The sequence below is a fragment of the Eurytemora carolleeae genome, unplaced genomic scaffold, assembly GCF_000591075.1.
Source record: "Eurytemora carolleeae unplaced genomic scaffold, Eaff_2.0 scaffold792, whole genome shotgun sequence".
Lineage (NCBI taxonomy): Eukaryota > Metazoa > Arthropoda > Copepoda > Calanoida > Temoridae > Eurytemora > Eurytemora carolleeae.
The window spans coordinates 76029-89241 of NW_019397214.1; the positions used below are offsets into that span (position 1 = coordinate 76029).

Below are 13213 nucleotides of genomic sequence, written 5' to 3' on the forward strand. Positions count from 1 at the left end.
ATGTTTTTAACCTCCACCCCCAAGGGAAGGTTTATGGTTTTTAACCTCCACCCCCAAGGGAAGGTTTATGGTTTTTAACCTCCACCCCCAAGGGAAGGTTTATGGTTTTTAACCTCCACCCCCAAGGGAAGGTTTATGGTTTTTAACCTCCACCCCCAAGGGAAGGTTTATGGTTTTTAACCTCCACCCCCAAGGGAAGGTTTATGGTTTTTAACCTCCACCCCCAAGGGAAGGTTTATGGTTTTTAACCTCCACCCCCAAGGGAAGGTTTATGGTTTTTAACCTCCACCCCCAAGGGAAGGTTTATGGTTTTTAACCTCCACCCCCAAGGGAAGGTTTATGGTTTTTAACCTCCACCCCCAAGGGAAGGTTTATGGTTTTTAACCTCCACCCCCAAGGGAAGGTTTATGGTTTTTANTAGGAAAATATACATTATACACACGTGTACCACGTAGGGGTCTTTACCTGAAATAGCGAGGAGCATTCCTCCCACGTTGGTGAGGTTGACCGGGTTCTTCAGAAGCAGTAGCGAGACAGTTATCACAGAGATACGTTTAGTTACATTTGCAACAGCATACGTCAACGGAACTACCAACTAAAATAATTTCAATCAACAAAACTACCGACAAGAATGATTTCTATCAGTAAATGTCATTAAACAAAGGTATTAAGTTCAGGAAAAGAATAATCAACGGTAGAGGAACTGCAAGGAAACATAGTAAGAAAGAGGAAAAATTAAGAAAGGAATACAAAATATCAGGAAAAGACGAATTAATGGTTGTGGAACAAAGGAGAAAAGAGGGAAGAAAAGGGAAAAACCGGGGTAAAACCGAGGAAAGAATATGGAGGATCAGAAAAAGAAGAACCAATGGCAAAGAGATTATAACTAGGAGAAAACAGAGAAAGTAAAAGGAAACTAAGAAAATAATTCAGATGATAAGAAAAAGAAGAAACAATTACACTAAAGGACTGAGAACTAGGAGAAAACAGAGAAAGAAAGAGGAAAACATAAGAAAAGAATACAGAAAATCATGAAAAGAAGAACCAATGATAGAGATTATAATTAGAAGGAAGCAGAGGAAGAAAGAGGAAAACATTAGAAAAGAATACAGAGAATCATGAAAAGAAGAACCAATGATAGAGATTATAATTAGAAGGAAGCAGAGGAAGAAAGAGGAAAACATAAGAAAAGAATACAGAGAATCATGAAAAGAAGAACCAATGATAGAGATTATAATTAGAAGGAAGCAGAGGAAGAAAGAGGAAAACATTAGAAANGGAGGAGTAGGGGGGAGGAGGAGGGGGAGGAAACTTCCAACTTTATCCAAACAAATTTGATGGTGTCAATCCCTTGTCAAGAAAGGTGTAATATCTGTCCAAAAATATTATTTTTTTCCGTCATTTTGTAACAGGAAACATTTAGTGATAGGAAACATTTTGTGATAGGAAACATTTAGTGATAGGAAACATTTTGTGATAGGAAACATTTTGTGATAGGAAACATTTTGCGACAGGAAACATTTTGCGACAGAAAAAAATTAGTGATAGGAAACATTTAGTGACAGGAAATATTTTGCGAAAGGAAACATTTTTTTAAGGGAAACATTTGACAAATGAAACTTTTTGTGGAAGGTTAGATCAAGTTTTGTAGCATGAACGTTTTGTGGTGGAGTTGTGATGTAAGGAAACGTTTTGTGGTGGAAATGTAATATGAGGAACCGTTTTGTGGTAGAACAGATATTGTGGAGGTCAAGTTTTGTAAAGGAAACATTTTGTGTAGAGAACGTTTTGTGTAGGGAGCGTCTTGTGGCAGGAAACGTTTTGTGGTGGAAATGTGAAATGTTAGAAAACGTTATGTGAGATAACATTTTGTTCCTAGGAAACCTTTCATGGGGAAACGTTTTGTAAGTGCTCTGAGAGTTTATTTAGTCTGGGGCCGAATACAATATATTTGAACTGCCTACCACTGGTTCAAATTAGAACCATCGATTCATACCCTTCCTTGATCTTTCACTTTGAATCGATAGTTCAAATTTGAACCGGCAGTAGGTAGTTCAGCGACGTAGCTCTAATTTATTAAATTCGGTCCCTGTTTTCTTACATTAATGGTTCCCTGCAGCCTTTTATCTTACATTACAATGCAATGCATTCAAAGAGTTTCATGTCGTCATAAAGTCTTATCTTTGGTGAGTAACCCTGTAGAATTAAGATAAATTTGCTAAAATCTGAAATAATACCTTGAGTAAGGTGAAAGCCATGATGTTTTGCAGCCAATGAAGGATACCATCAACTAGTAACAAACCAAGTATCTCTGTATTAAACTCAGCTCCTAGCCTTGGCAGGTCAACCTTAATATGGTCAGGATTTATTCAAGTTATGTACAGGGTTTATTCAAATTATTTGCAGGGTTTATTCAAATTATGTACAGAGCTTGTTGAAGTTTTATACAAGGTATATTAATTTTCAGTACAGGGTTGATTCAAGTTATGTACAGGGTTTAGTAAAATTATGTACAGGGTTTATTCAAGTTATGTAAAGGGTTTATAAACGGTATGTACAGGGTTTATTCAAGTTATGTACAGGGTTTATTTAAGTTATGAACTGGGTTTATTCAAGTTATGTACGGGTTTTTTTCCAGTTATGTATAAGGTTTATTCAAGTTATATTACAGGGTATATTCAAGTTATGTACAAGGTTTATTCAAGTTATGTACAGGGTTTATTCAAGTTATATTACAGGGTATATTCAAGTTATGTACAGGGTAAATTCAAGTTATGTACAGGATTTATGCAAGTTATGAACAGGGCTTATTTAAGTTATGTACAGTGCAAGATATGATCAAGTTATCAAAAATATTGATGCTATTTATGACTTTAAAAATTGAAATATTTCTCTGTCACTCATAACTACTAACTGGAGGCAAACCTTCCCTGAGCTAGCAATTGAAACTTGAAAGTAAATACATATCATAAACCAGATATGAAAAAGTACAAGTGCTGCCACTTTTTATGTGCTTTAAGCGTAATTTCAATTGACCCTTCATGCAAAAGTGGTAGTTCCCGATTCAAAATGTGGAAGCTAAGTCGTTTTCCTGACTCGGAAAAGTGTTTGATTTTGATGATTTCTCCATTGCTTCTTAGAAGCAAGAAATCATGGATATCTAATTCAAATTTAAACAGACAGATCTTTTAAGGGTACTGTTGTAAATCGGGCATTGCCATCTTTGCATGGAGCAGTGCAGGATCTATTTAATTTTCATGCTGATCCGGATCTAGAAAAAAATGGATCCAGGTCATGGGTTTATTTCTTTCATACCCGATTTTTTTTTACAGAAGAAATTTTTTTAATTATTTTTATGTTAAAAAAATGTTTATGCTTAAACTGAACCATTCCGAAATAAGGAAATTTATTTATTGAACGGAGGGGAGCTCAAGCCTTCAACCTATATTGAAGGTTTGACAACGATTATAATTATTATTATTATTATTATTGTATCTATCTTTTTTTAACAGTTGGGTTTTGTGGGAAAATTTTTTTTATTTTAGTTTATGGTCAATATTTAGCCCCTTGGATCCGTAGATATTATTGTGGATCCAGGAGGCCAACACGTGGGTCGGACCCGGATCCTAAGCTCTGGCATGGAAGGTCGAAGGTCACTTGTAACTAGGCTAACAGTCCCTTTAAAGAATTACCAGAAGCCAAACAGGAAAGAAAAGAAGTGCTGCCATCTGCCCAAGCTTGTGTAATAAACGGAGATGATGCATACCGGTTTCTCTAAAATATATTTAATATTAAAGTGATTGTACCACAATTCTGTAAAGTCTACAATTTTTAGACAAAACTTCAGGAAAAACTCCATTTTTAGAGTGGGGCATGTACGCTTCAAAACGGTTGCCTTAAAAACTTTTACTGATCAAGAATGAATGAATGAGATATTCATGATTTTTCTTTGAAAAATTTGTTATTTCACTTTTGATTTCTCTTTTAAATTGACTTTTTAATAATTGAGAAAACTGTGTGCATTGAAAATTGTTACAAGAAGAAAAACGACAATATCTTCCACATTATTGATCAGATAAATGTTTAAAGGGTACAGCTGTGAATCAGGCATGCAGACTCAATTGAAATCACAACAGTTCTTAATCATTTGCTCGCAATACAACTACTGATTGATTTGAAAACTAAATACAAGTCTTAAAAAGTCTAAAAATTAAAAAATTGATCTTCTTACTTCAGGGCTTGTTTGCTGAAGATGTTCATCAAAGAAAATCCTGAAAAAAAAAATTTGACAACAAAACTAAAACAAAAACTTGACTGACATTGAAGATTATTTAGACAAAACAACAAATACTTCTTTTGTTAAATAGTCCCATTGCTAAAAGAGAAGAAAAAATTGTAGCTCAAGAAAACAAACTTAAATGTGAACATATTTGTTCGGTTTTTTTCAAATCATATATACATATACATTTTTTCCTAGAAAATAATCTTCTTTAAAAATTTGCAAACAACATGGTTTTGGTAGCTTTTTGAAAATATCAGAATATTTTAAGTAAAAAACTCTAGACTCCAATATTTATTCTGAAATACTCCTTAAATTTAAACATCTTATAATGATAATTTTCATAATCAATGGGAATTCAAAAATATATAATATATTTATATAAACGAAAAGATACTTTTTGAATTATATAAATTAATTAGTTTACGTTTTTATAAAATCAAAAATCATTCAACAAATTACACATGAACAATTTCTAAACTTTAAAAAATATATCTCACACTGTAAATATAAAATTATACTTCAGAAGAAATATTAGTGTGAAAAAACTTGAATTGGTGTCGTAAAACATCACAAAATGGTTTCTTTATGCATGAATAAATAACATTAAAATGGTAAAATTTATAAATATTCGCCTGATAATTGTCAAAACGTTAAATGCGAGTTTTTAGTTCATAATACCAAAACAAACAAACAAAATTATAAAAAACGTTTACAAAAAAATCTAGTTTAAGGCTTACCTGCAGTAGCAGCTAACGCACTCCCTAGTCCAATTATATCAAATGATATTTCTGTTACTGTGGCAACTGCCACTCCAAACACTGTAATTTTCAGTAGAAATATAAACAGACAACAGAAACAAATAAAGTGGTAGGCGATTATATCAATATACAATAAATACGACTAAAATTTAAATAGAAATGTGTCTTTATTGTTTTTAAAAAAGCGACGACGACTGTAGAACAAAAAATATAGTTACATATACTTAACTTGTCAGTCCGTTTGTTTGTAACCGATAAACGTCAAGTCAGAGCGGCTGAACCGATGGGGCCCAAAAATTTGCCTCCAAAAAAATTCGATTTCCATAAAATTTCATAAAATAAAACAATGTAGGTCAATTAAACACCGTTATGAAAAGAAGAACTATGTATATGTCCAGGCATAATACTTTTTATTGTGATGTGTACTGCGTATATTTTGTGAACATTTTCAGGTTCATAGGGCCTGAAAACATCCTACCGAGGGAAACTCTTATCTTTTCTCTATTAAAATATTATGTTTTCTGTGACTCCTTCTCATTTATAAAAAAGTAATCTGTGCAGTGTGCAATCCTACCAATTTATAAAATAAAAAATTTCTAAAAATTATATTTATTTTCCATTTGAATTTGTAATTCTTAGAGTACTTTTGGTCGTACCAGGCACTGAATGTAAAAAGAAAAAACACATGTGCTTGTGCAGTGAATTCAAAAATTTCATAATTACACAAAACAAGAAGACTTTAATTAAGTTTAATGGATTCATCCTTAACATCTATTTAAACGTCATGAAATAGCGGATTTTTTTACTTAAAACCCGTATATCAAATATTTAGAAAACGAACAATAAAATAAAAAAATTAAATGAATAAAATAAATAGTCCACTTTTTTATGCCTTTTTCCAAAAAAAATCGGTCATGATAGCGCACCTGTCTAGACTTTAAATACATATAATTATTGCCATGAAAATTGAATTAAATAAACTTCTTGTCAGAAAAAAATTTTCCACCTTGAGATTTTTTTTCGAACATTTTTTATCACGTTAGAGCTTTTCATCCATGGATAAACCTGATCAAGAGAATTTTAAAAATTCAATGTTTCATAGTATCTAACTTCTTTGAAGATGACTGATGAAGAAAAAAGTCAAGAAGTAAGAGGCGTTTGAAGAAAAAGTTTCTAATTTGTAAATTATAGAACTAGAAAAAAATATATGAAAAAATCGTATTATTCTGAAGGGGATTGTCGTTATAATTTCAAGTAACCACCCCGCCCTGGGGGAGGGGGGTTAATTTTTGATGACTTGGAAGGGGAAAAAATTAAAAATTAGAGAAAAAATGCACATGCATGTATAACTTTTGGGGAAAAAATAATTTAGAAAAGTAGGGGGGAGGGGGGGGGAAGGGGAAAGGGGAAAGGAAACTGATATATTGGGAAAATAAACAGTAAACAGTGAATACAGTATACAGTATACACCCCTGAACCCTCTATTTAGTATAAATGTGCAAGTCACATTTGTAGAAAACAGACAACGAAACTAAATCCATTTCAAATTATAAACATTGACATATATTTCATACTTGATCAGACGAAGCTTGTAATGGTACCAATATGAATTACGCATGCCACTCTCTGAATGGAGGATACCTTTAAGTTACTTCTACAGAGCCTTTAAATATGATTTTTGTATGTTCTACTGATTATATCCCTATTGGTAGAAGTGACAAGTAAAGGGAGTAGCTGTGCGTCTCTCCTAAAATAAAATAATAAATCAAACATTTTAAAAATAACTATTTTTTTTTTAAATATTCAAATATTTGAATTAAATCAAATAAATTCTCCTGTGGTTGTGATAGAAGTAATTTTTACAAAAAGTAAATAATAAATATTAAAAATTTCCGTTACCTAATAATATTCTAGAAATTAATACTGTAAATATTGGCATGGATGCTTTGACTGTGTGCGCATACGAAACAGGAACCTAAAAAGGGATTCAAATCAATCAATAAATCGATTAATCGATCAACTAAAACATAACTCGTTAAATGAATCAATTTATTGAGATACTGAACGCTAATTGATCAAATAATATCCCCATAAATCAAACAATTTATCAATCAATTTATGTTTATAACCAACCAACAAATTACTTAAAAGGATTGTAAGAGTAATGTCAAGTAACCCTCCATGCAAAGATGGAAATGTCAGATTTACAACGGTACCCTTAAAACTTTTATCTGATCAATAATGAGGAAGAAATTGTCGTTTTCCTAGGTTTTTAAGTATTTAACCTTGTAATTCCAATATGTGTAATTCCAATATGTTTTCCTGCAGTAGAAATTCACTTTTTTAGAAAAAACACTAATAAAAATAATCAGTTTTCCAAAGTTATGAACATTGATATCTAATTCATATTTGATCAGACAGAACTTTAAGGGGACAATGATACTTACAGTCCCTTTAATAGCTCGTCTAACTCACCTTCCAAATGGAAATATGCGCGAGAACACTGGATAAGAATTTGCCTAGGGCTAAACAGCAAAACATTTAATTATTTGTACGACATAAAAATAAAATCTATCTACTAAAACATGTTAAACAGAAAAATAAAATGCTTGTGTAAAAACTAACATAAACTGAATATAACTTCAAGTTCAACACGAAAGAATCTCTTCATTTTATAACATTTCAGTTTTTAGGATCTCAAAAAGCTTCTCAAGAAAATGAAAAGTTTACCGAGTTTTATAATTATTTGTCTTAAATTTGTTGCTTTGATTAAATCATGCAAACTGTTGACTCTGACGAAGACATAAAACGATTTCAAGCCTATATCTTCTATCAACTCAAACAAGGTTCGTTCCTCGTGAAATTGCATTCAGTGTTTCAAGACTTGAACCGGCGCTCAATTGGAACCAGTTTTTGGCCATTCAGCGACGCGGTTTAAATTATTAAAATTCGATTTCTGATGTAATATTTTTCAAATAATAAATCCAGTAAATAATCTGAGAATTTTGTAAACCCCGTGAAATATCAGTAATTGTTTAAAAAACAGATGCGTGACACTAAACCAGGGGTGTAGGTTTTAGATGATTTGGGGAAAAATTGAAAATTGAAAATCAAAAGGCAAGTTTTTTTTATTCTTTGATACTTTCTTTACAATGCACCCTTCCCCCTCATTTTTTTTCACTTTTTAACAATTTCAATATATTGCATTTGTTTATTATTTCATTTATCTCTGTGATAATTTTCTGCAAGAGTTAAGACCTTTTAGCCAAAAAGGACAGTCTATAGTTTGTTTAAGATTTTCGATAACGGGATTAATTGTAACTATTAAATATCAATATATACAAAGAAATATTGAATCAGAAAAAGCTTCGTAGAAACAGGGTTTTAACGAATGTTTGCATTCCTAAAGGAATTAACATCTTTTTATGATAGCTCCAGGTAGAAGACTCGTACTGTCTCACATCTAAAACCTGAAATAAGAATATCAAATTAAACCAGGAAGAAGGATTAAGGATATAATTACTTTGCAAAGTGAAAAGGAGTCATAGTTCTAATTTAAAAGTCGTTAAAATAATAAGGTGATTTTTTATGAAAAAAACTCCTAACCAAAAGTAATCTAGACATTTTACAAAAAAGCAATGTTTATAATTTTTAAAACAGCTGAATTTTAATAGCGATTTCTCTACAAACTAGAATTGCGAATTGCAGGAAAACTTTAAGGAATTTAAAATTTGTATAACAAGAAAAATGACAATATCTTCCACTCTACACGGTGGACTAAGCCAGTGGGGTCGGTCAAATAGGCCTAGGATTAGACCGGGGGTACTGTAAAAAGTCTGAACGCGCCATGGGAGTTGTCATAGTTAGCCCTCCGACGGGACTTTGCCAAGAAAATTGACCCCTGTCGTATGTTAGTATGGTTAGGGCGACGTACTGTACCATAGGATCGGGTCAGTACACGCTGTTATCTGGCAAACCGGTACAAACTGGGCAGGTCCTATTCGAATTCAAATTTATTACGGTCCAGAGTGACTATTGAAAAAGGTTTTAAGGCCACCATTATAAATCAAGAAAAGGCATCCTTGCATGGAGGACCTCTTGTAATTATGCTAACAGTCCCTTTAATATCAATTTATTCAATATTTTACCTTTAGCATAGGAACTGACCAGACTGCTATAGATGTGAGCTGAACCATTGTTACGGTCATGGGATAGGGGAACTGGGATAGTATCATCTTTCCTACAAAATACAGGGGGTCTCTTAAATAAAGGTAGTTGAAACAAATGTCTCAATTCTGACCGGATTTTTTTGTACATTAAAATTTCTGACCTTGTATAATGTTTGATGTATAATGTATAATGTATAATGTATAATGTATAATGTATAATGTATAATGTATAATGTATAATGTATAATGTATAATGTATAATGTAATAATGTTTAATGTTTAATGTTTAATGTTTAATGTATAATGTTTAATGTATAATGTATCATAACTTTGATTCATGTTTTAAGTCACAAAAATCCTTCGATCCTTATTATAACTTTTTCCTATTGATGCCAAGCCTCAAGTTGTACCGACCTTTTGATTTTTGGGACCAGTGCTTAGGATCCATTTAATTTTGATGCGGATTCGGATCCGGATCCGGATCCTGGATCCGCAATGGAAAAAAATGGATCCGGATCCGGATCCAGGTCATTTCTTTAAGATTTGCTGATTTTTTTAAACAAAAAAATAATTTTCAAATTTTTTGTTTTATTTTTTTCGCTTGTTTTTATTAACTATTCAGAAATGATGAAATATTTATAATCAGAATTTCAGAATTGGGGTTTAGGACTAAAAAAGTTTTTATTGCAGTTTTTAGTTGATATTTTACCCTTTGGATCCGGATCCGGATCCTAAGCACTGTTTAGGAATAAAATTAATTTACGAAAAAAAAACATAATATAATGTTTTTTGATCAAAATAGACCGGACTTCTTCATAGATTATTGTGATGTCAAAAGAAGACACTTTAGATATATATTTTCATAATTCCCTCTCCATTCAAGACTTATACCCACAGTTGTTTCCGCTGTATGACACTGTTTTCCAAAATCACAAAGGTAGACAAAAATATACTTTTTAGGGGGGGGGGGTGCTTTTTATACCTGTGAAAATCATCTAGAATTATTGACTTTATTTACAAAAATAATTTAAAAAATATAACAATAACCTTGGCAAAAGCTAAAATTAGGTATTTCTACAAGTGGCAATATTTAATTAAATATTTTCATTTCGTGCTAGGAGTATTACAATTATAGAACGCTTAAAGATGAATGAAAGTCTAATTTTGAAATATTAGTTAAAATGTCTTCAAAAAAAGAAACAAATGACAAATGCTTGGGTAACATGTATAAAATGAAACAATTAAAATTTCACATAAGGGAACTATAGGCCTAATTTTATAAGACCTAACAATAGTACCCTAACCTTAAACCTTTGACTAACTGACGAACTAGATTAATCCATAGAAAACCTTGCAATTTGTTGATAACTTCGTTTGCAAGCTGTTTTGAATTACAGCGAACCAAAATTTAAGAGATAAACACACAGATTACTCTGTCGTCGATGATTAGGCGAAGGTTTAAAGGGTACAGTTGTTAATATACAAATGGAGGGTCACTTAAAACAACGCGTACAGTCCCTTTAATTAAAAAAAAAAGTATGTTTGCTAGCCAAAACGGGTTAAGTTTGAAATGCAAAAAGGTCAAAATTTGGATTTGAATCACTTCAAATTAACTTTAACAAGGTTCTTATTTTGAGAATTATGCCAAGCTTTAGAAAAATAGATTTGGGCTCATTTTTAAGTATAAATTTGTCTGGTGAGCATTTATAGTTTTAATGCAAAAAAAGAAAGAAAAAAAGTTAGAAAGTTAGAATCGGCAGATGCGATTAGACTCCTACGTTTATTGAAAACAGGAAAAACTTATTAATCCATAATCATATTGAAATTAATATTATCAATATCATGTACCCGGGATTTTTTAAGAAGTGTTTTAAGATTTGTTTAGTTTTAGACGTATTATACGCCTTCGTTCCTTAGACAAAGATTTCAAAGGTACTGATGTGAGCTGTTTAGTGTTTACAGCCTGCGGCGCCTCAGAAGGCTTAACCTAACCTTTGGGAAGTTGTCGCTTGGGAAATTGCACAATTGGGAAAATGCCTTTGGGAAAATACCCAACATAATTGTTCATATATTCCTATCAAAAGGAAAAATGTTACCTAGCACTCCATTACTTGAGCTGACAATATACCAGCAGATGCATATAAAAATTATCCGTAAAAATTCTCTGGAATAAAAAAAAACATTCATTTGATTTCCTAGAATGAATTGGTTATCTTTGGATAAAATTTCTCCTAAAAATAATAAGATGTGAGATATCTCTCAAAAATGTAAAACCCAGAAACAAGGGTGTACACTATACACTGTACATTTTCTTAAAAAAATTATTAACTCTTCAGAAAAACATTTTTCCCCTAGTAATATATCACTAAGGACAAACAAATATAGCTCTTCATATCCATTTTTTTTTCAGGTTTTTTCGGGAAATAGAGTTAAAATAAATGCTAAAAGAAACTCAAAAAGTATTATCGTGAAAATATATTTCACTTCTAAGTTCTTAACGGAGGATTTTATTCAATAAAATCGTACTCCCTATTTTTCTGTTGATGATCATTAATCAGAATTGTTTTGATAATAAATTCAAAGTATGTTTTTTTCCTTAAGTCTTGCTTTGTAATCTGAGACATGATGATCGGTTTTTAAGAGTTGTGATGCTATGTTAATCCATCTTGTATCAGACTGTTTTCTTGTCTAGACAGAACATTTTTCAATAAATATGTGATTTACATTCATTCTTCACAAAGTAGATAAGAACATTTAAATATACATTAAGACCTATAAAACTGGGAAATAGCTAAACGACTAAACGACTCAAGTTATCATGATGAAAAGTCAAATAAACATGCAAGTAACACAACAATTATAATTCTGTCGAGAACGCAGACCCATTTCATTTTTTAAAATTTGATTTTCAAACTACTAATAAACATTGTGCCTTTTAACAACATTAAATACAAAGCTCTGAATATCTTTATTCTATTTCTCAGTTTTATGTTAAAAAAAAATATATTTTATAAATATATGTTAATAATTCTAACTGAAATGTACAACGTGGCCCGGGACCAGATTTAATGAATTTGAGCTAGGTCTACTCTAATGACGGTTCAACCACGTATCCTGAATCGGTGGTTCAGGATTTTTCAATTGATAATAATTAGGTAAACTGCAAAACTCTAGATAGGTATTTGAATCGACGGTAGGAAGTGCAGCGACCTAATCGACCGTAGGAAGTGCAGCGACCTAATCAATGGTAGGAAGTGCAGCGACCTAATCGACGGACGGTAGGAAGTGCAGTGACCTAATCAACGGAAGTGCAGCGACCTAATCCACGGTAGGAAGTGCAGCGACCTAATCAACGGTAGGAAGTGCAGCGACCTAATCAACGGAAGGAAGTGCAGCGACCTAAATAAAACTCATCAAATTCAGTCCCAGTAAACTTTAAAATTAGGGTTTAAAAGTTTCATATGTCAAGATTTAAGATACCAGTAATTAAGTATGAATTGAAATAAATGTTTATCAATCAATCAATCAATCAATCATATGTCAAGTATTTCTGTTAAGTTGGCTGTAGGTAACAGTAAAACTATCAATTATTAATTTAGACGCTCAGCTATGTCAGGACTAGCTGAACTACCAAACGTCAGCAACGTATACAATATTTGAATCTTTCCTAAGGAACACTTTTATCCAAAAATCGTTCACTAGGAAATTACCATTCCTTGTTTCTTGATTTACACCGTCCCGTTCCCACTTCTCATATTCAATAAAATTTGTTTCTGAAAATAATAATTAATTCTTCGATAGAATATAAACCAAATATAAACTAAAGTCATAAGTCGATTCATTAAATGTTTAATACAAACTGTATTGTAATCACAAATAAATCCGCATAGTAACATAAACCAAATGCGTGAAACTATTTATAGAACAAAAAAGTTATCTAACATAACTTTTCATTTATGAATCATATTTTTTAGACAGTGTACAACCGTACAATTAGTTCAAAA

The 13213-nt window shown here is 31.8% G+C and overlaps 1 protein-coding gene across 1 annotated transcript; it reads right to left on the reverse strand.

Moving 5' to 3' along the window:
* Positions 1 to 346: 346 nt before the first annotated feature.
* LOC111712776 (solute carrier family 35 member E1 homolog) lies at positions 347 to 12982 on the reverse strand. The gene is made up of 13 exons (XM_023487498.1): positions 12925 to 12982; positions 11805 to 11897; positions 11306 to 11373; positions 9189 to 9280; positions 8444 to 8510; positions 7516 to 7565; positions 6940 to 7015; positions 6743 to 6787; positions 5020 to 5100; positions 4232 to 4271; positions 3693 to 3774; positions 2238 to 2348; positions 347 to 595 (listed from the first exon to the last, which is right to left on the reverse strand). The coding sequence occupies exons 2-13, from the start codon at positions 11831 to 11833 to the stop codon at positions 347 to 349; spliced, it is 990 nt and encodes a 329-aa protein (XP_023343266.1). The 5' UTR covers positions 11834 to 11897; positions 12925 to 12982.
* Between the last annotated feature and the right edge of the window lie 231 nt (positions 12983 to 13213).